The following is a 23,788-nucleotide window of genomic DNA, read 5'->3' on the forward strand; positions in this document are numbered from 1 at the left end:
TGAGAAAGACAGCTGAGATGTGAGGCTGAGTCCCCTGACACTGGTTGTTCTCTACAAACAGTAGCTTTGGGGCCCTCCCATGGTGCCAGGTGTCTGCCCAGGGCAGTGCACTCCATGAAGGCTCGGGAGGAGTCATGCCTTCTGGCCCCCCACACTCAGAGAAGGGCTTTAGCCTCAAACGGACCTGACTAGCTTCTGGCTTCAGCATGTACCCAAGGTCTGTGACCTGGAGCAAGAGACCAACTTCTCAGTGGTGTGTCTGGGGAAGTGGGATGGGGCCCCCAGCCTTGGTGAAAGGAGCCCGGACAGGGGCAGCCTTGTGGATGGAGAGAAGGGCATCTCATTGGGAGAGGCCCCAGGAGCCACAGACATTTGCTGTGTCCGCTGTGGGGCCGGCTGTGTGGTACCAGAGGGAGAGGCAGGCCTGGCCTCCTGAATTCACTGAGTAAATCTCTCGAGGCTTCCATTTCCTGGCCTGCAATACCAGACAATACCCACCCCAGCAGTGTGTGTGTGTTGGGGGGGTGGTTCCTATATCAAAGCATGCAGTAAGCTCCACAACTGTAGTGACGGTGGCGTCACCGTGGGCGGGAGGAGAGCGGGGCCTGGGTAGAAGATGCTCTAGGCTCCCTGGGAGCCATGAGGCTCACTCAGTATCTGCATGTGTATCCACGGGTGTGTGCACACGTGTGTGTGTAAACACATCTGGAAGACCTGTTGTCGGGTCCTCCGGGAGAGAGGCACTGCGGGCCGCCAGGGCAGGGAGGACGCTGGGGTGGTGGGAGCTGGGGAAGCTGGAACACATCACTCAGGGGGGCGGGGCCGGGTGGGGATGGGGCAGCGGTCAGGGGCCCACCAGGAACCGGGGCTCAGCGCGCCAGAGGAGGGCTGGGCAAGAGTCTTCTGGAAACAACCAGACAGATTTACCGTGGACACTGAAATTCGAATAGCATTTCATTTTCACGTGTCACAAAATATTCTTTGGATTTTTTTCCCAGGCATTTGTAAATGTAAAAACCGGTCTTGGCTCATGGACACAAACCTCGAGGCCAACATGGCCCTGTGAGATTTCAGGTGGGGGCCAGACCACAGGTTTTGGGAGGACAGGGGCCACCTTAATTTTGTTCACTGCTGTCTCTTCACACCTAACCCAGTATCTGGAACCCAATAGTTCAGTTCAGTTTAGTCGCTCAGTCGTGTCTGACTCTTTGCGACCCCATGAACCGCAGCACACCAGGCCTCCCTGTCCATCACCAACTCCCGGAGTCCACCCAAACCCATGTCCAACGAGTCAGTGATGCCATCCAGCCATCTCATCCTCTGTCGTCCCCTTCTCCTCCTGCCTTCAATCTTTCCTAGCATCAGGGTCTTTTCTAATAAGTCAGCTCTTCGCATCAGGTGGCCAAAGGATTGGACTTTCAGCTTCAGCATCAGTCCTTCCAATGAACACCCAGGACTGATCTCCTTTAGGATGGACTGGCTGGATCTCCTTGCAGTCCAAGGGACTCTCAAGAGTCTTCTCCAACATCACAGTTCAAAAGCATCAATTCTTCTGCACTTGGCTTTCTTCACAGTCCAAATCTCACATCCATACATGACCACTGGAAAAACCATAGCCTTGACTAGATGGACCTTTGTTGGCAAAGTAATGTCTCTGCTTTTTAATATGCTATCTAGGTTGGTCATAACTTTCCTTCCAATGAGTAAGCATCTTTTAATTTCATGGCTGCAATCACCACCTGCAGTGATTTTGGAGCCCAGAAAAATAAAATCAGCCACTGTTTCCACTGTTTCCTCATCTATTTGCCATGAAGTGATAGGACATGCCATGATCTTAGTTTTCTGAATGTTGAGTTTTAAGCCAACTTTTTCACCCTCCACTTTCACTTTCATCAAAAGGCTCTTTAGTTCTTCTTCACTTTCTGCCATAAGGATGGTGTCATCTGCATATTTGAGGTTGTTGATATTTCTCCCAGCAATCTTCATTCCAGCTTGTGCTTCTTCCAGCCCAGCGTTTCTCATGATGTACTCTGCATAGAAGTTAAATAAGCAGGGTGACAGTATACAGCCTTGACGTACTCCTTTTCCTATTCGGAACCAGTCTGTTGCCCCATGTCCATTTCTAACTGTTGCTTCCTGACCTGCATACAGGGTTCTCAACAGGTTCTCAACAGGAACCCAACAGGTGCTCAGTAAACATCGGTCGCCTGATAGATTTCGCCATTTGGGTCTGTGGGCCTCTCCTCAGAACGTTCTCCTCGGAATGTTGTTCCGGCTCCCGCAAGGGTAGGGAACTTGCCCTGTCCTCAGGGTAGTCCACCCGTCCTGCTTCCCAGCCCCGCGCTCGCTGAGTGGAATTTAGCCATGCAGGTGGCCTCTGTGATCCTGGAGCCCAGTGGAGAGGTCCCGAAACTGTCACTCCACCCACGGCCCAGGCCCCACCCACAACACAGGCCCCACCCACAACACAGGCCCCACCCATGGCCCAGGCCCCACCCACGGCCCAGGCCCCCACCCACAACACAGGACCCACCCACAGCTCAGGCCCCACCCACGGCTCAGGCCCCACCCACAACACAGGCCCCACCCACGGCCCAGGCCCCACCCACGGCTCAGGCCCCACCCACGGCTCAGGCCCCACCCACAACACAGGCCCCACCCACGGCCCAGGCCCCACCTAAGGCCCAGGTCCCACCCACAGCTTCCCTTTGGGAGCGATAGGGGAATGTTTCTTACTCCCAATTTAGAAGTAAGTATAGAATATATTTAGAAATATAATCCTCCTCCAAGATCTGGGTGTTAAAGAGCAGAAAGATAACATTTATCCAGATGCACAGAAATCAGGAAGAAAGCTTTCACTTTACCTCTTGGAATTGTTCATTTTTATCCAATAGTGAAAGCTCGGCTCAAAAGGAACAAAACGACCTCAGGCTCAGCTCCTTTTGGAAGCGTCAGCAGGGGGCAAAGTGGAGACTGTACTGTGACCGAGCAGAGCCCCGTGGGCGCTGAGCGAAGCCGCAGGCCCTGTGATAAACCCCAGCCGTTGATCCTCTCACCGTCTCCCTGGAGCAGGTTTCTGAGGAACTCGGCACACAGGCCTGGAGGGAGCCGCTCCTCTTTAGGGAAACTGCTGAGGAACTTTGCCCTGACTGAGCTCGTAGTTTATTTTCACAGGTGTCTCTCTGTTAGGCAGACTGGGGTTCGTGGTCTGACCAGAAGCATCAGTAGATAAAACCAAATAGGACTTGGTTAGCCTACATTATGGAGAAGGAAATGGCAACCCACTCCAGAGTTCTTGCCTGGAGAATCCCAGGGACGGGGGAGCCTGGTGGGCTGCCGTCTATGGGGTCGCACAGAGTCGGACAGGACTGAAGCGACTTAGCAGCAGCAGCAGCCTACATTAAGGAACACGGCCTGAGAAAATAATCCAACAGGAGAAAAAGTACCTCATGTGCAGAAATGCTCAGAGCAGAATCATTCATCTCGTTTTAAATGTGGGCAACTCCCCACATGTCCAAAGTGAAGGGGCTTCGAGGAGGGTGTGGATTCTGATGGGTGCCCACCACCCGGATGATCGGACGATCATGGGGCCGGGGGCTCCCAGAAAGGCCTGTGATGGGGCAAGGGCGCAGTGGGGACACAGGAGGGGGATGGGGCCAGGGCCGGGCGGGATGCTGAGATGGCGGGCAGCTCCCCCCTTGCGTCTGAGCCCGGATGCTTGAATGTAACAGCACCTCCTTGCACACTTAGCTTGTGAAGGCGTTGATCTGGGGAGACGAGTTCACTGGCGGCCCTCAAGGAGGAAAACCAAACCAAACAAGCCAAACGTTCTCTGGGACAAGAACAAAGCTGACTTATGAACCGTCTCTCTTTTTTTAAATTAAAAAAAATTTTTCTTGGCGGTGCTGGGTGGTTTGTTACCACGGGGGCTTTCCTCTGGTTGTGGCAAGCGGACTCGACTCTAGTTGCGGTGTGCAGCCCGCTCATTGCGGTGGCGTCTCCTGTTGCAGAGCACAGGCCCAGCAGCTGTGGCTCACGGGCCCAGCTGCTCCGCGGCTGGCGGGATCCTCCCAGACCGGGGATGGGCCCGTGTGCCCCGCAATGGCAGCTGGACTCCCAGCCACTACACCCCCAGGGGAGTCCCCTCTCTGTCCTTCTGTGGAGAGAGGTGGGGGATCTCAATCAGACCCATGTTTTGCACCCATTATTTTGAGCTTTTAAGAGATGCTACAGACCTAGAACCCAAGAATTAGCAAGAAAGCAGAAACACTGATGACCCTTCTCCCTGGACAGGGGACGGTGGCTCCCTACACACTTCAGGAGTTTACTGATCACTGGCCTCCATTGCACCTGAAGCTACAACACATCTGGTCACCACCCCATGACTCACTGGCTCAGAACTGGGTGCTCCTTTTTTTCTGTTTTTTGGCATTTCCCTGCAGCATGTGAGACCCTAGCTCCCCAACCAGAGATCAAACCCATGCCCCTGCATTGAGAGCTTGGAGTCTTAACCACTAGAATGCCAGTTAAGTTCAGTTGCTCAGTCCTGGCTGACTGCGACCCCATGGACTGCAGCACACCAGGCCTCCCTGTTCATCACCAACTCCTAGAGTTTACTCAAACTCATGTCCATCGAGTCAGTGATGCCATCCAGCCATCTCATCCTCTGTCATCCCCTTTTCCTCCCACCTTCAATCTTTCCCAGCATCAGAGTCTTTTCCAAGGAGTCAGTTCTTCGCATCAGGTGGCCAAAGGATTGGTGTTCCAGCTTAAGCATCAGTCCTTCCACTGAATATTTAGGACTGATTTCCTTTATGATTGACTGGTTTGATCTTGCATTCCAAGGGATTCTCAAGTCTTCTCCAACACCACAGTTCAAAAGCATCAATTCTTTGATGCTCAGCTTTCTTCACAGTCCAACTCTCACATCCATACATGACCACTGGAAAAACCATCGCCTTGACTAGACAGACCTTTGTTGGCAAAGTAATGTCTCTGTTTTTAATGTGCTTTCTAGGTTTGTCATAGCTTTTCTTCTAAGGAGCAAGTGTCTTTTAATTTCATGGCTGCAGTCACCATCTGCAGTGATTTTGGAGTCTAAGAAAATAAAGTCTCTTACTGTTTCCATTGTTTCCCCACCTATTTGCCATGAGATTCTGGGACTGGATGCCATGATCTTCGTTTTTTGAATGTTGAGATTTTAAACCAGCTTTTTTACTCTCCTCTTTCACTTTCAAGAGGCTCTTTAGTTCTTCTTCGCTTTCTGCCATAAGAGTTGTGTCATCTGCATATCTGAGGTTATTGATATTTCTCCTGGCAATCTTGACTCCAGCTTGTGCTTCATCCAGTCCAGAGTACTCTGCATATAAGTTAAACAAGCAGGGTGACAATATACAGCCTTGATGTACTCCATTTCCTGTTTGGAACCAGTCTGTTGTTCCATGTCCTGTTCTAACTGTTGCTTCCTGACCTGCATATAGATTTCTCAAGAGGCAGGTGAGGTGGTCTGTTATTCCCATCTCTTTAAGAATTTTCCACAGTTTGTTGTGATCCACACAGTCAAAGGCTTTGACATAGTAAATAAAGCAGGAGTAGATGTTTTTCTGGAACTCTCTTGCTTTTTCTGTGATCCAGCGGATGTTGGCAATTTGATCTCTGGTTCCTCTGCTTTTCTAAATCCAGCTTGAACATCTGGAAGTTCTTGGTTCACGTACTGTTGAAGCCTGGCTTGGATAATTTTGAGCATTACTTTACTAGCGTGTGAGATGAGTGCAATTGTACGGTAGTTTGAGCATTCTTTGGCATTGCCTTTCTTTGGGATTGGAATGAAAACTGACCTTTTCCAGTCCTGTGGCCACTGCTGAGTTTTCCAAATTTGTTGGCATATTGAGTGCAGCACTTTCACAGCATCATCTTTTAGGATTTGAAATAGCTAAGCAGGAAGCTAGGGAAATCCCCAAACTTTTTGGGGGGGTTTCTGAGACAAAGGAACTTCCGAGCCTGGAAGAGATGCAGGATCTCAAATGTCGTGTTAAAGCTGTTTTAAAGCTGCTAGCGTTGGGTGACCTGAGTTTGACGCATCAGAGAAAACACGACCCTTTTCTGTTCTAATGTTTCTTACTCCACGGCCTGGGCGCCAGGCTGGGGCAGGAGGGTGTGCCCTGATGTGGACTCCCAGTTTGAGACGCTCGCCCTGGCACCAGGACCTCCCAGCAAAGTCACACTGGGGACCACACCCCTGCCTGGTGTGGGTTTGCAGAACTGCGTGAGAGAAAAATAATGCCACGGAGAATGGGCTCATTGTTTGCTGTTTTCAGTGTTCAGCCTTGTAATCTCCCCTCAAGCCAGGGGTCCAGGAAGGCTGTGCCCCTCACCGTCCTCCATGGCCCCTTCAGTTTTCTCTGCTTGTGCATGCAAGATCTGTGCCCTGGGTCTGCGTGTGCTCACTCATGAACTGCTGTCTCACTCAGCTCAGCGCTCGTATGGTAACTGGGGGGGCGGGGGGTAGTGAGGTCCGTCGACAGGTGCTGTCCGGTCTGAGGACCCAGGCCTCTTTGCGGGTCACCCCACACGCGTTTCTAAGGACGAGCAGCCCCCTCTTGCCACTGCCGCCCCGAGCGTCAGCAGGGTCCTAGGCCGTGATGCCCCTCCCTGTGCATGCGGTGCCCAAGGGGCTCGGGGACGGGTAGGATGGCAGCAGGTCTGGGGGGGTCGTGGGGTCCTGAAGCCAAAACTGCTGGGCCTCGGACCACGCTTTGAGTACCACGGGTCTGGACACCTGTGGCTGACAGCTCTCAGATTCTGAGAGGACGGGAAGGGGCGAGGACGGTGAGAGGTCCTCAGGCTGGCTATTCAAGGCACTGCGTCGGAGTCCCAGGACTGTCTGCTAGCCCACCGGTAGGGAGGCTGCAAAGATGGGCCTGTGCGCCTTCAGCCCGCGTCACCTGGAAGGCAATCTACACGCTAAAACAGTCGGCGTCCATCCGAGGGAAGGAAATCAGGTCCCTTTACATCTGTGGGGCATGCCATACTCTCGGAGGGTCTTCCTGCCAGTTACCTCCCCTGGTCAGGCACACGAGAGCAGCTGGCGCTTTCACCCCAGGTTTAAAGGCCAAGCCTCTGGCGAGCGAGGAGCCAGCGTGTGTTCCAGCCCTCCGTAGGTTGTAGGCGGGGCCAGACCAGGGTGGAGCTGTTTGGAGGGACTGTGTAGGGTCCCCCCGGCTCAGACGGGATCACAGCACACGTGCCAGCCCGCGGTGTGTGTCCCTCTGTGTCCCCTTGTGACGGCAGGCACTCGAGCAGCCTGGGTCACCTCTTGGGTGTGAGAGGTGAGAATCGCAGGACTTCAGGCCGGGGCTCAACATGGTCTGGGACTGTGTTATGAGGTCAGCTGCCAAAGTCCCACAGACCAGGCGGCTTAAACAGCAGAAAAGTATTGCCTGCAGTCTGGGGCTGGGAATCCCAACCAGGTGTGGGCAGGGCCGGTTCCCCCCAGCCCCTCTCCTGTCCGCTTGATGCCCTCCTCCCCCCGCCCCGCTGTGTCCGCACACGTTGCCCCTCTGTGCGTGTCTGTGTGCTGAACCCGTCTCGTGAGGACGCTGGTCGGATCCGGGCAGGGCCGTCGGGACTGGTCACCTCAGCTTACCTTGCTGTTGCCGCTCAGTCGCTCAGTCATGTCCGACTCTTTGTGACCCCGGGGACTGCAGCACGCCAGGCTTCCCGTCCTTCACCAGCTCCCAGAGTTTGTTTGATGTCCACTGAGTCGGTGATGCCATCCAACCAGCCCATCCTCGGCCGCCCCTTCTCCTCCTGCCCCCCGTCCTTCCCAGAATCAGGGTTTCACCTTACTCACCTCTTTACCGGCCCCACCAACTGAGGTCTGGGGGGATGGCCCTGCAGGCCGCTCGGTGGGAGGCAGCACGGGTGCCGACTGAAACGGTGCTGCCCTGTGGGGCCCCGGCAAGTCGCCCCTGTCGGAGCCTCAGTCTCCCCACTTGGGAGGGGGTCTTCAAGGCCTTCCTGCCCCCAGCGTCTGCGCGGCTGAGTCCTCAGCATGATGGCCTGCCCGCGTCACGGCTGCAGAAGGAAGCCTCTGGGCCGGGGCTACTCAGCCAGGACAGGCGGCAAAACACTCACCTCACCCCCTCAAAACTATCATTTCAGGATAGAATAAGGTAAGCTATGTCCCCAAACTGACGTTTAACAAACAATCCGGAGGGATTCTGCCATAGCTCACACTGGCCAGGAGCTCCCTTTTGAACCAGTCCTCAGGACATGGGACATCTTTGAATCTGCATGGGTTTAAGTTTAGCTGCCTCCGCAGTGCGTGTCCTTCATCTGAGGTCCAAGGGGAGACCGTCCTCAGCCTTCTGGACATGCCTAAGACCTTTTTTCCCCAAGTGGGAAGACAGGGGCTGTGCTGGGCTTGGATCTTGTACAAAGAGGAGGACGCTCAGAAGTGCACACATGGACACTCACATATACACACGTGCACATGGACACATACACAGAGACACTCATGCACACACACACATGCACACAGAGATACACTCGGACACACAGACACATGTACATAAGACCCACATGCACATACACATGTGCACACATAGACACACACGGACACACACAGACACATACATACAGACCCACATGCACACAGAGATACACTCAGACACACAGACACAGGTACATAAGATCCACATGCACACACACGTGCACACAGAGATACACACGGACACACACACACGTACATAAGACCCACATGCACATACACACATGCACATGGACACATACACAGAGACACTCATGCACACAGAGATACACTTGGACACACAGACACATGTACATAAGACCCACATGCACACACACACATGCACACAGAAATACGGACACACAGACACATGTACATAAGACCCACATGCACACACACGTGCACACATAGAGACACACAGACACACAGACACATGCATACAGACCCACATGCACATACACACATGCACACAGAGATACACTCGGACACACAGACACATGTACATAAGACCCACATGCACATACACACGTGCACATGGACACATACACAGAGACACTCATGCACACACACACATGCACACAGAGATACACTCAGACACACAGACACATGTACATAAGACCCACATGCACATACACACGTGCACACATATACACACACGGACACACACACATACATACAGACCCACGTGCACATACACACATGCACACAGAGATATACTCAGACATACAGACACATGTACATAAGACCCACATGTGCACACACGTGCACACATAGAGACACATGGACACACAGATACATGAGACCCACGTGCACATACACACATGCTCACAGAGATACACTCGGACACACAGACACATGTACATAAGACCCACATGCACACACACGTGCACACATAGAGACACACGGACACACACGGACACATACATACAGACCCACGTGCACATACACACGTGCACACAGAGATACACTCGGACACACAGACACATGTGCGTAAGACCCACATGTATACACACACATGCACACATAGACACACATGGACACACACAGACACATACATACAGACCCACATGCACACGCACACATAGACACACATAGACACACAAGGACACACACAGACACATACATACAGACTCACATGCACACAGAGATACACAGGGCCACACAGGCACACATGAGAACAGACCCACATGCACATGTGCACACACACACAGACATACATAGACACACAGGCACCCAAGGACACACACAGACACACATACATACAGACCCGCATGCACATACAGACCCGCATGCACACACATGCACACACATACACACAGCTGTGCACCAAGAATGTTTCTGGAGGATGGAGAGCTGGGCTTTGGGGTCTGGGGGAGGCGTTCTAGGGGGAGGCATCAGTCTTACTTTTTACTCTATGCTTTTGTTGCTTTCGGATTTAAAACAAAAATCAAGTGAATGTGTTACTTTTTCTATTTAAAACTATTTTTAAAGAAAGGCTTTTCTTTGCGGCCAGCGGGAACACATCTGTGTGCTCATGTTTCCACAATGAGGGAGATGAAACACCCCGGGTTTCTGAACTGATCCCAGTCTTCGTCCTTTTCCTCTGAGAGTGCTAAGACTTTCAAACGAGATCTCACAGGGATGACGCAACCGGGAAATGCCACAACAGAGTTCCCGTAGGTGACTTTTCACTTCTTCTATTCCAGGAAGCAGTTTGCAGAAGTGGTTAGAAATGGATGCTTACTGTGTTTTCAGAAGCAAGATGGTGAAAGACTGGCAGATTTGGGAGGTGGGGGGCAGGAAATTGTAACATAAGGACGGGGTATGTATTTATGTGATCTTTAGCTAAACTGATAGACAAGGAGTCATATTATCATCCACCGGGATTTATTGGCTCTCTTCCAGGCAGTCTTGTTCAAGTATTTCTTTGTAATTTTATGCAGAGTCACAGGAAAGTCCCCTTTAAAAAGCCTGAATTAGAGAGGTAAGTTTGTCTGATACGGAGATGGAGTTGAATAAATATTGTTGACTGAATGAACACATTCCCACCACCTCTATCACTGCTGCAGTTCTTAGCGCCTTTGCCCTTTTAAGCACTGTCACTTTCTTCTATTACTTTTTTTCTAATCTGCAAAATCCTTCCGGGGTAAGCCAGCAGAGGTCAAAGCTCAGAAGCAGCGTGAAAAGGTCGCCCTAAATCCTCTCTTGGAGCGACTTGAACAAAGAGTGAAAAATTGCAACATTTTTCACATGGACAGTTGTGTTTCAGTTCACCTAAAAATGTGTGAAAAGTAAACTTGCTTAAAAGACTAATAGAATACTTTTCAAGATGAGAAGTCAAATGGCCCTGCCAATTTTGTATTTAATAATGAAAAGAAAGTATATATTTTTTAACTTTAGGAAGTCGAATTGAGTTCAATGACCCCCATTTGGAGTTCATTAATGGTGATCCATTATGCAATTTTTCTATACTTTCAAGTTTTCCATATTGTTTAGCTGAAAACAGGCTCCAGAACTTTTAAAAAACGTGATTGAAATTTTAATAGTTTTGAATTCCAGGAAAAATTTCCCCCCAATCACATTATTATTTTATTATTGCTATTTTTCTCACAATCTGAGCGTATACTTTATGTTGACATAATACGTCCAGGAATAAAAATAGGAAACACTTGCAAAATATTTATTTCAAATGATGACTTTTTCTCAGTATTCAGATTAAAGGAGGCAAAATTTTTGATGTTGTTTTCATAAATTTATTGTGTCATTTGTGGTAAATTGTGCTGCAGTCTTTGTATTTTTGCCCCCAAGGTTTTATTGATTGCACAAATTCACCTGTTTTAACATCAAATTTATGTAACTGAAAAAGCTAATATTAATTCTGTTATATATTGGCTGGCTTTGGCTCTCTGAACAAAGGCTGCTTAAAATCTCTCTTATTGATTAAGTCCAGATGGGATTCATTTTTTCTGATATACAGAACACTGGAAAATTTATCAACCTTTATTATTCTTCATCAAAATGAGCTTCTTTAGATTTCTAATTATATTGTCCAATAAAACTAAACAGTCAATGCTATTTGCATATTATATGAAGAAGTGTCACACAACAAACTCATAGCAGTCAATTAACATAAAAGCTAATTATATATCTCATCAACTTACAAGTTTCTAAATTCATGCTCTCCCTGTTGTAGCCTAAAGCAAAGGAGGTTTGAATTTTCACTCCTAAATATTGACTTTTAACTAATATCAGAAGTGATTTCAGTATTTTTATGGATGAAAAGTTAGTGATTAAAGCAGATGTAATATTTGCTGTAATGCAATTAAAATTTTTACAATAATGAAACCTCTAGGAAGAAAACCTTTGCAATAACGTGAAACTAAGCAGGTTGAGTGTTGGTTTCCTATCTCAGGGACCTTCCAAAATAAGCGTCCAGATAAGTAAGATTTATTTGAGATTGTCAGGCTGTTACGAAGGAGACAGTATACCACAAGGACAGTTTTCATGTCCGACTGTACGCTGTAACATAATTGTATTGCTGCCTGATTGTGATAGCTATCAAGCAAGAAATTTGCTACAAGATTAACAGAGACAGTAATGAACGAACACGGAAAGCACCCTGTAATTGACTGTTATTAAAGTGTTGCCATAGTGGTTCGGAATAATTCCCTAACTCCAGCTTTCTAGAGAAACTGAAGCCAAAACTTTCAGCTACCTTTTTCTGTTTTCAAGTAGGAATATGAGTACCTCCTCCCATCCCCATGTCATTGCTCACAGAACAAGCACATGGTCAGAAGGGGCCTAAAGGGGAAAAAAAAAAAAAAAAAGTCATAGCTAGGTTTCAGAATGAGAAAACTTAGGATTTTACTCTGAGGGTGCACTGAGACAGTAACGAAATCGAAACGGATGGTTTTTGTATTTATAACTGATACCAAATGAGTCCATGTGTAAAAGCAACGGCTGGTGAATCGGTTTTCTCCCGATACAATGATGGCGGCCTTTTTCATTCATATTTTAATGAGGTTAGTATCTCTGAGACCCTCCTCCCAGGACGGAGGCAACACTCCCCTGAGACTACAATAGGAGTTGCTTTATTGACAAGTGCTATTCAAAATCTTCATAGTATAGAAAGAAAGCCTCAGTTTTATTCCACTTGTCTCAATACTTATTGCACTCTTAAAATCAAAACACTTTGAGGGGAGAAAAAGCCTCAATTATTCCCCGAACAGTCTTTAAATTTAGTGAAAGTAGTTCAGCTAAGTGGAATCATTTTAAACCCTAGTTGTGTGCATTTTAAAAGTGGAATCATGTTAAACCCTAATTGTGTGCATTTTAATAAATGTATAAATAGCTGCCATGCATAAGTACCGTTTTCTTTAAAATTTTCTCGCAAAATCAGATGCTTTGATTGGGATTTTAGGTCAATTTTAAAAAAAATATTTCTGTAGAGTGGACTGTACTAGTCTCCTGCTGTGTGTTTTTCTTTCTTGCTCTCAGTGAAGACTGTAAAACGGCATTTTCTGAGCTCTCTGCCAGCAACATTTCCTACTCTTTCTATTAAAGAACGTTTACTAGAAAGAGCCAGCTAATTACATCAAAAAGCCAGTTAGCCTTCAAAGATGTATGAAATCCACAAAACTCACGTGTTGATCCCTGGATATAACACATTTGTGTTAAAATTGGTGCAATACTAGTCTATTCGGACATACAAAATCCCACTTTCAAAACAAGAAAAACAATCCTGTTTCGTAGAAAGTTATCACATGGCGATGATTTTTTTGTTTTTTGGTTTGTTTGTTTTTAAAGCACCAACGGGAAATAAATAAAATGGCTCTCAAAAGTAAGTTGTGGAAGGTCTCACGTTATTAACACTGATCTGTTCAGATCTTACATACTGAGGGTTTTTGCATGCCGCTCAGAACGTCAGGTCTGTTTTAAAATACGATTTCGAAAGTGGGTCTCGGCGCCTCGGGAACTAGTGTGGTGTATTCGTCCAGGGTTCCAAAAGCACCCTCCAGCACGCGGAGCCTCTCTTTTCAGTGACAGCGTCTCCCCAATGCTTACGGTAAGACTGGGGACAGGGCTAGGGAGGGGCAGAGAGAATGCATTCCCGATGACAGGTTTCTAAACGAAAGCGCCAGCTCTTCACTTGGAGGTTAAAGTGCCGCTTTGTTGACATCCATAAAGTGCTAGGAGCCTCTTGCTATGGACCAGACCGGGAAATACACGGCAGCACTCGCCTGGCAGAATGAAGACCATACTCATTCTGTTCACGATCTGCTTGACTAATTGTAATTTAAGAACTGACTTCTCTTTTCTAGCTTTTAAGTCCCAACACGTATTTAATCTTTCGTCTCCGTAAGTCCATAAAGCAGATTCTGTCGGTTAACCTATGTTTTTGGTTGTGTTTACAACTTAGGAGGCTTACACGGCACAATTAGAAGTGTGACTACATCGTATTCATTGTGGTTCGATTGTGCACTTTCAGCTACTCTTTAAGGGTCTTCTGATTGTAGACATTTTTAAAAAATCACTCATTAAAAACAAACAAACGGTATTTTAGCGAATAAAGGATGTTGCAGTAAACTCCAGTTTAACAATCGACTTAATTGCCAAGTGACCGCAGGGGCCTTGAAAGCAGCTCGGAGTCGGTCTCCAGGTTCGCCAGGAGAAGGTGGGAAATTTCACCCCCACGCCCGTGGTGGGGCCGGTGGAACGTTCCCGCGCTGCCCTTTCCCTTCGCACAGAGTTGGCTCCTTGCTGAGACGGGGGGTGAGCGCAGGGCCGCCGGCGTGGTCGGGGCTGCAAGCAGGTTTGCGCGCAGGGGCGCGGGGCGCGGGCGGCGGGCGGGGCGCGGGGCCTTTGTGCGCCCGGAGCGCGCCCGTGAGCGCCGCGCGGTCGCCGGCACCGGAAGGGTTCACACTGCGTCTGAAAGGGGGACAATGGAGGCGCGGTATCTGCACAGCGCCGAAATCGAGTTCATTTGTGATCCGGCCCCTTTCACCCCGGTTGTCAGGCAAACTTCCTACTTTGATCAGCAGAGGGTGAAGAGGCAGAAAGGCCCGCGGAGGCCGGGGCCGCGGCGCGCCCGCGGCGCCCTTGGCGGGTCCCCGCCCCCTTCCGGAAGGAGCCGCGGGGACGCGGCCTCCTGCACCTTGACCTGTCTAGACGGCCCCCGAGTTGGTTTTTTTCTTTTTTTGTCACGGTTACCAAGGGCGCGGGGTGCTCTTTGACCCCCGTGCGGGGCGAACGTGGTGGTCACAGGGTCCCCTGAATCCTCGCCGGATTCCGGAGGGAGAGGGGCGCGCGGACTCCCGCACGGGCTGCTCCAAAGACAACGCGCTGACGGCCGCGCCCCGCCAGCGGGGACACGCCGTCCGCCCGGCTTCTTCCCGCCCCGCGGCCCCCGGCCCTGCCCCGGACCCCGGAGGCCACCGAGGGGCCAGGAGGCTGCGGAGCGCGAGCCCGGGCCTGGGCCCAGCTCGAGGGGTGCGCGGCCGTAGAGACCCCGCGCGCTCCGGCTCCTGTCTGTCGGTTTCTCGCAAGTAAATAGATAATAACAGCCTTTCTCTGTGGCTCAGAGCCTTCTGCATGTTCCGTGATTTTCAGAAATTATCTCCTGTAGAAGGATAGTTGCTAGTTTGAATAGTTTTTCTTCTGGCCACTTTCAAATATAGCACCTGTTAAAAACCGGAATTTAAGCCAACCTCTTAAATGCTGTAAATAATACAGCTGGGCAGTAACCGGACAGGAAAACTGTTTGCCCGCGCGGAGGGTGGGGGCGGGGTGCGGCCACGTGCATTCGGGGGGATGGCTCTTAAGTAACACTAACATTAAGTCAAGTTTCCTGCCTTTTTCGTTTTTGTTTTTTTCTTCGTAGATCCCCTTAGCCCAGTCGGAGGTATTCCTCACAGACCTCCTGGACAAAGTGTGCGAGCGGATGAATGACTACAGACTCGAAGAAGACCCCGTGACGAAGGAGAAGACTTTCAAGAGATTTGCTCCGAGGAAAGGAGACAAAATATACAAAGAATTTAAAAAATTCTATTTTTATTCAGATGCTTACAGACCTTTGAAATTCGCGGTAAGCTGTTTTTCCGCAGAGGAATCCTATGCTCCGTGAACGCGTTTTGGGTACTTTAAAGAAATTTCTTGCTCTTTGGGATTTTGTTGAGTTTCAAGACAGGCCCATTAAATGTTGTCTGTTAGCGTTGTTGTCCTGCTGCTTTCTCGGTGTTAACCAGGCGCTCAGAGACTTGCCTTTCGCATCACTGGGGGGCTGTGGTATTTTCATCTCCATGGAGACACTTAAGTGATATTTTCCAGAAAGTGTGTTACAAGTCCCAGTGACTTGGAGGCACCGTTTGCAGGTTGCTTTGCTCCCAGGGACGGTGGGGAAGGGGACTCAGTCAGTCCCATGGGCGGGCAGCTCTTCTACAGGCTCCCGTGTCAGGCAATAGGGGCCGTGGTCCTGAGATTAAAACCTAAATTAAAATGAGTGCTGTTTTCAAATATGGATAGCCACGCAATAGAGGGAGAGTGACGCATGTCACTTTTTTCTCCTCGGGCTTCACAGAAGAGGGAGAGTTCTTTCTCCTCTGGAGTTAATTCAACAATTTTAGCACAGACTTGGTTAAACAAAGGCTTAGGGATGTTCGTCGGCCTTGTGGCACATTTCATAATGTTTACTTTACGTGGACGGTGGCCTCTGACTCAGAATGTGCCCACCAAATATATGGCAAGAGATTTCACTTTACTTATGCTGTTGAGTCAGACCATGATGGGAAAGCCTGTTTAAGAAATGTCTGTGGTTCACACAGTGGCCAAAATGTCAGACATGCCGACCCCCTGATAGAAGGGCTGCAGCTGACTTTGGACGATTTCGTTTTAATTAAAAAGTCAAGGCAATAATTCAGGGCTGAAAATACTATAGCATGGGGACTGCAGAGAGGAAGTGTGCTTATATTTCACAGGTCTTCCACAAACACGTGATAGTGGAAGTTAAATATTTTTAAATGCCATTTAAAATTTTTTATAGTCTCACTTAATGAACTCAGAAAATGAGTTCCAAGTCTCCAGTGAACACCCTTTAGCATCACGGTTCCTAAGAGTGTAAGCTTGTGTTTCCCCAAGGCAGACGCATACTCTAGTCAGAATTTAAGGGTTACAGAGGCATGGGTACATTTGAGCACCCTCTTTTCAGAAATGTCAGATTTGCGGGCAGAGGGTGGGGGGAGTGAAGTGAAATTACAGATGGATCTAACTGTTAGGAAAAGAAAGTTTCCCGAGTGACTGACAAGCCGTTATCCAGAGTGCAATGGAAGATGCATTTGTGTTTTCATTGCTGAGAAAGCTTAATTGTTTTCACATTTCAGATCCTGCTTTAGAACCACAAAATGGATTGTTATGTTAAATATAAAGGAAACTGGTTTAACCATTTTAAGGAGCCATGTTCTTTAAAGTTTCCAAAAAACAAAATAACAACAGCAACAACAACAAAAATAACCCACCAAAAAAGCGAAGACTTTTCAGCTCCATAAGTAGGAGCGCCGCCCCCCCTTCCTGTTCCTTGCATTCCATTCCAGTTTGAGGAAGAGAAACAAATACAAAGAACCATTTTCCTGCGGTACCCTCATCTTTCAACAGGACTAATCAGTCAGCTGAGTCTCGGGGAAAATGATGCAATTAGCATTCTGGGGAGAGGGTTAATCCAATGCAATGATGTCTTAAACCAAAAGGGCTAATAAAAATGGACCACCTTGGTAACATGATTTTCTGTTTTTAGCTAATAAAACTGTGACAAGTCCTTCCTAGCAAGATGTCCTGTGAGCGCACATCTATCCACGTCTGTTGTTGTTCTGTTTCTGCAGTGTGAGACTATAATAGAAGAGTTCGAAGATGAAATATTTTCACTTATCACCCAGGAGGCACACCACCTCGCTGACACGCTGTGCGGTGGAAAGTCAGGTACTGTGTCTGATGTGGCGGCGCCCTCTCCCAGGCCCACCCCTCTCCCGCTCAGCAGCTTTTTTTCCATTTTTTTTCAAACCGAGCCTGTCTCCCCGCCAGGGCTGGTCTCTACTGAATCAGAGAAGACACCAGGTGAGGGGAGCAAACAAACCCACCTCGGGGCTGTGTGGCCTTGTTGCTTGCACTTCTGCACCTCGGCAGAAGTGAATTCACACATGCTTGGCTTCCAGCCGGGAAGGAGCACAGGCTTGGTCAGCCCTGCCTGGGTCCAAAGCACTTCTCCTTTTAAACTTTTAGAGCTGGGTTCTCCACTCTGGACCAGGGAAGGATTTCTTTATGACTTGCCTGCTCACCTGCACCAATAGACAGTGGGGTCCCTTTAGTAAGAAATATCTAATGTTTTCCTGTTGGTTTATTTGGGCTGGAATTTTTTTTTTCAAGTTCCTTTCCCCAAATATCTACTTCTTAAAACTTTTTTTTTTTCTGGTGTGGAAAATAATATTTGATTCGTATTCTTAAACACACTCATACATACACACAACCAGAAGCTAGAAAACACTGCCAAAACTTTATTTCCTATATACAGAGTTGAAACACAGGATCACCCCGACCCTCCATTCTGCTTAAACACAGGCCTTTTAGTCTGTGTCATTTTGACACTTTTAAAATAGGTTTATAAGAATGTGGCACAGGTTGTACATTGTTTTCAGATATCTTTGAAAAAAATGGATGTGATATATGGAGACAATGATTGAAAGCTGGGGAAATACTTTTATGCAATTATGCAAGCCTCAGATGTCTAGCATTCAGCAATTGTTTATAATAAAATATGATATACCTGCATCCATAGAATCAAATTTAGTGCCAAAGTCCTTAAAATAATAGTTACTGTGATTTGAAGATAAATATTTGTCATTCGAAGTTATTGAACAAGAAAGTAATAGATTTCCATTAACATGACGAAGTTTTCTTACTGAGTAGATAATGGGGGTTGTTCTCTGTTTAAAATCCAGTTTGGTTGGGAGTTTGAAGACCACAGTGAAATAATATAGTCAGAATATAGCCAGGAGTTCCAGAGCTTTTTCCATTGATTTTGGATATGTACTGTTGTAAGTGGTGAACGTCACATAATTGAAGTGAACTTCACATCATCACAATTTCCCAAAGAAATTATTTTTGAAGGTTTTCAAGCAATTCAGAGATGAATGTGTGTGTTAGGATGTAAGCAAAAATGTAATGAACAAGATTGGGAATATTTATTTTTCTGTTTTTCCTCAAAGGGTTTGGGCTTGTCATTATCATCTTTGCTATATGAATACCTGCTCAGATATTATGGAAGTCTCTGGAAAGTTTCGCCAACTTTTTATGGCAGGAGTTGCTTCAAATAATAAGATTCTGAGGAAACGCTGTTTCCAAGTGCAGCAGTTGGGCTTAATTTCAATTATAGTAACTATCTCTTTTCATTCCTTCCGTATGTTTATAATTGGAAATAAAAATTAATATATCCTAAAGAAAATGCAGTGTAAAGCATAAACTTAAGATGTGTGCTGTATTACTAGTGTAAAATAAAACATGATCAAATCATTCTTAATAGTATCAATTTTTAAAAGACTGATTAAGTGTTTACTGTAAACATAAGTATCAGTGCACCAGACCTATTGAGATCACAAGGTGACCACTCCAAAGGCTTCTCCGCCACATGGCTGCTACCTAGTGAAGTGGAGTGAGCTTTTTCAGGCTGTTTCTTTGTGAAACATACTTATGGGTACTCTAAATAATTTATAAATAAAAATTAGGAATCCATTAATCCTAAAAAGAGGCAAGAGTCCCTGCCCCTCCTAACTGCCCCCCCCCCCCCATCATTGACGTATGTAAACCACACAGCAAGGTCAAGGGTTTTCCAAACTTAAAAATTATTGTCAGGAAAAAGCTGAAGTGACACAGTAATGAGAATAATCCTAAGTCATGACTGCAGCCAACAAAGAAATAGTATGTTTTAACATATCAGGATGGTTTTAGAAATCTGTGTAAAAGGTGAGGCTCTCGTATGGTAGAGAAACTCCAGATGCTTTTAACGTAACCTGAAATACAAGCACAGTGAGTTTTCTGTGGCAGCACGCGCGTCAGCCTGTGTTCTGTAAAGATGAGGCTTTGTTTTATCCTGTTCTGCCACCGCTTTGCTGCGATCCCTCTGCACGTCTAAGTGATGTTTTAGAGAGATGACCGTGTGTGTGTGCGTGTGCGTATGTGTACTGGAGGTTATGAAACTACATTAACCAATACTTGACCTATATACTATGAACAACCACTATACTGAGGGCTCATAAAATGTCTACATTGCTTTTAGGGAGATTAATAATCTTTTCAAAGGTAGATATTTTTAGAACTAGAAGTTTGGTTGGAAGGTTAATATACTTTATATACACCTTATATATTTGTGTGTGTGAGAGAGAATTTTGCTTTTTTTCTAGTTAAGGTAGACCTTTTCACTTTAATAGTTAGCATGGGAGCAGATCAGTGCTTATTCACAGACTTCAGCATTTCAGCTTTAGAGGTATAAATGACCTAGAAAATTTCTGTAAGGTATTTAAAGTGTATATCATGCTGATTTGATATGTGCATCCATCTAGTTAATTAACACAAGTATGATCGTTTAAAATACAGGAATCTAAGGCCCACTCCTACACACAAATACATGGGGAGTAATGGAGAAAACATGTTAAATTTAAGATGACTGTGTTTGGCTTTAAAAATAATACTTCTGTGAGATTTTCATAAACGTGTTATCTTTTTGATGAGTGAAAAACATCTTGGTGAAGTGCTATGGGTTTGCAGGTAGACCTGCAGATGCCACTGTAGTTTTATTCAGTGGACAGAAGAAAAGTTATCAAGTGCACTCTGTTTTAGGGGCATGAGACATCAGTAGTGGTATAGGGCTATTTCTTACATATCTCCTTTTTCTTCTAGGCAGAAAATAAGAGTTCATTAGATTTTCCTAGTTGAATGTTTTGTGGCACATGACCCAGTCTTCTCTAGATTGTCATTTTAATGTCTTGAAGTAAAAATAGTATTTTAAAATCTTAATAAGATACAAGGTCATGATTAAAAAAATGGCTATATTTCACTCAAGGTTAAACATGTCACTCTAGATTATGGATGAATGGATTCTTTGGTTTGTGGAGGTATTCATTAAGAAGAGTGAGTTTATAAATATAAATACATAAATATGTTTTTTATACATATCACTTCTGCTTTGGTATCAAATCTTAGCATTTAAAAAAACATGAGACCAATAAGAATTTGTGACATGATCATTTTGAATGGCCACCTAAGGAATAAGGTCTCAAGTATTCTGAAATGGTTAGCCTGCATTTAAAGTAAAAGCATTTTGACCTTTCTGTATAGACTTTCAAGCATTAAAGAGAGTGGTAAATTCTAATATTAAAAATAATTACTTTCAAAGCAAATACATGATACAAAATAACACAAAGGCTAGCCTATTTTAAATAAATTATGTAGCTGGAATAATCCATAGCCCAGTCTAGATAGCTGGCATTCATTGCCTCCAGTGGAAAATGTACTATGTATCCAAGCCTCTCCGCTCGTTGGATTAAGTGCCCAGCACACTGATTCCCTGTCTGGAGTTTTCCTTAAATACTCCCATGGCCACAGGCAGAAGGACATAACCCATGGGCTTTGTTTCAAAATACTCCAGGAAAAAAGGCTGGCAGTGCCATTGGAATAGCAGTGGTTGACCAGTCTGCAGCAGAATAAACTGCATTCTTCTCTCTACTTGTGTGTATTTGAAAATGTCCATAAGGAAAGTTTTTGGGTTTTTTTTAAAATGTGCTTCCACAAGAATGTGCTTTTGCAGAAAGTAAATGACTTAACGGGCTGATGTTAAATGTGAGAGTGATGCCATCTAACTGTTTTCCCCCAGGTCTGTGTGAAACTTCCACTAACCGTACTGAACTCTAGGAATCACGGTGCTACTAGCAGAGAGGAGTCACGCCTCGGCCCCCAAGGTCAATGTCTGCATTTCTGTCTTCATGTTTCTTCACGAGAAGAAACTATGTGTCTCTTTTTCATACTGCAGGGTCTCCTGTTTGATATTTTATTGAAAATCTCTTCTTTGGCATCATGACAAGTCCCACTTCTTTCTCCAGGTGCAGTTGAGGAGTACATGAAGCAAATTACCTGTGTGGATTTTGATATTTACAGTCTTGGCAGGAAAGCATTTAGTAATAGGACAAATGTGAAGGCATTTCATAAATGAAATAAGGATTTAATAACATGTACTGCATATATTCATGCACATATACAAGTATAGTGTCCTGTTTGATAAGGACTTGATTTGATTTCATAAGTACTTGATTAGTCATGAAATTAAGAAAATACATTGCAAAATTCCAGGCTAATTTTTCTGGACTGTATGGCTATCACCAAAAGAAATGAATTCACTTTATGTCAGGAATGAAATTTAAATTTCTAGAAACCTTAAGTTTAAATACTTTCTAATTCCTAAAATTTAACCAAATACATAGAAAGCAGTGAACACTTTTATAGTGAACAATTTTATTGGCCTTTCTAATGCATGCATTCTGAATTGAAATGATTTAGAAAGTTGATTTATTATTCATGTATTTATTATCATGTATTCTTAGAGGCTGACACCAATGGACTCATTTATTTTGGTGCAAACTCTCCTGTCATGCTTTGTTTTTAAAGATTTTCACCTAATATTTAGCATGTAGATTTTACTACTAACCAACTATTGTTCTGTCTATGGATGTTTTTGTAGGTGTGGAGATGAAAGGAGAGGTGGAAACTTACAGAAAATTGCCTTTTGACCACCTTCATAATGGTGTGTAGTGATCTCATTCTTAGAGATTTCATTGTCTTGGGGATCTCATTTCTTGGAGATTTCATTGTCTCTCTTGAATTTACGTTTAGTGAAATAAAACTTTAATTGTTTAAAATGTCAGGGCATGCTTCACACACACACGTTTTAAAGAAGAAATTCTCGTTGCTATCTCTGAGAAATTTACGAAGTGGGTTGATGTTCCTCCTCCAAAAGCAGAAAGTATTTGCCGTGTGTTACAAGGTCGCCTAGAAAGCACATTACTTAAACCGTTCAGCTGGGGAGACACTTGGGGAGAAAACAATTTGTAAGTTTAGAAAAATTTGCTACCATGGAGAGAAAGAAGTTCCCTTTCTCCCTCTCCCACCTCAGCTTGTGTTAAAGTCAGGCTTCTGTGTTAATGTCGTTCATTCACTGAGAAAGTTTCTGATTTTTTAGCTGATTCAGTAGTGTGGAGCCTATATATTATAACCCGATGAGTCTGCACTGCCTGCAACTGACAAAAAAATGGAAATGGGATTTAAGAATCATTAGCGTCATTTTTCAGGACGGTAGGAAAACTGGGACTTAAAACATAGTGCCTAAAACTTTAGTAAACTTACCTATTTAAATTTCGTTTCGCATATCAGATAATAAGCTGTAAACATTTTCCCACCTTCGGCTTCCTTGGTAAACACACTGAACTATTTCTTCACGGGAACACCACAGAGACACTGGCGTGAAGTCCCCGTTAAAACCGTAACACGTGTGTGTGTAGGGGTGTCGCTGACAGTGCCCACATACAGACAGTGCCCTTGCCAGTCATAGAATTTAAGGGCGTGTGGGCTTTGGTTTCCACGCTGAGTGACTGTGGCGAAGTCTGCCTTCACTCCATTGATGGTGTTTCTCATGGATGTTGATGCTTCCACTGTGACAAGAACCACACACCTCGCCTCTGATGGTGAATATCTCAAGGTTTTGCTCAATATGGCTATTCAGTTTTTTTCTTATTTCCCAGTAAAAATAATCTTGACTCTTAGCAAAATTTTCAGTATCTCATGACTTATATATTTTGCTTTCCAGATCAGACTTGTTAAACTCATGTAAACATTTGGGATTGCTGATTAAAACTACATTTGAGTCCTGGATATGAGTCACTGCGTTTCTTATGGCTGCGACGACTGGGGTTTCCCTCCGGGTCGTGGTGAGGCTACGCTACTTTTGCTAATGAAAAATAATGAGAGAGGGGCCGCTGGCTCCACCGTCCCTCCAACCACATTCCTGCCTTTTAATGACCTTTATTGACCAAAAAACCAAACAAAAGCAAAAAGCCTGAAAAAAGGAAAAAGAAAACAACACCTAGGCTGTAACAGAAAAGTTTCTTAGAGTCCCTGAAAAGCCACCTAATACTGAGAGAAATTCCTGGAGAAAACGTTGGAGGGAGGCTT

At 45.9% G+C, this 23,788-nt stretch overlaps 1 protein-coding gene across 7 annotated transcripts in view; it reads left to right on the forward strand.

The window, feature by feature from the left end:
• CNPY1 (canopy FGF signaling regulator 1) overlaps nt 1-23,488 on the forward strand; it is a 61,297-nt gene extending 37,809 nt beyond the window's left edge. Inside the window, exons 1-6 of one of the 7 annotated variants that reach the window (XR_011481866.1) lie at nt 14,454-14,709; nt 15,411-15,614; nt 17,401-17,497; nt 21,441-21,525; nt 22,302-22,364; nt 23,424-23,488. Coding sequence is in view for 5 of the 7 variants with exons in the window: in XM_020900331.2 (XP_020755990.2) it covers nt 14,473-14,709; nt 15,411-15,614; nt 17,401-17,497; nt 21,441-21,478 (576 nt within the window). In the remaining 2 variants the exon portion in view is untranslated. The other 6 variants (XR_011492981.1, XM_020900331.2, XM_070449881.1 and 3 more) reach the window with 6 other exon arrangements.
• Nucleotides 23,489-23,788: the final 300 nt, after the last annotated feature.

The sequence above is a fragment of the Odocoileus virginianus genome, chromosome 1 (assembly GCF_023699985.2).
Source record: "Odocoileus virginianus isolate 20LAN1187 ecotype Illinois chromosome 1, Ovbor_1.2, whole genome shotgun sequence".
Classification (NCBI taxonomy): Eukaryota; Metazoa; Chordata; class Mammalia; order Artiodactyla; family Cervidae; genus Odocoileus; species Odocoileus virginianus.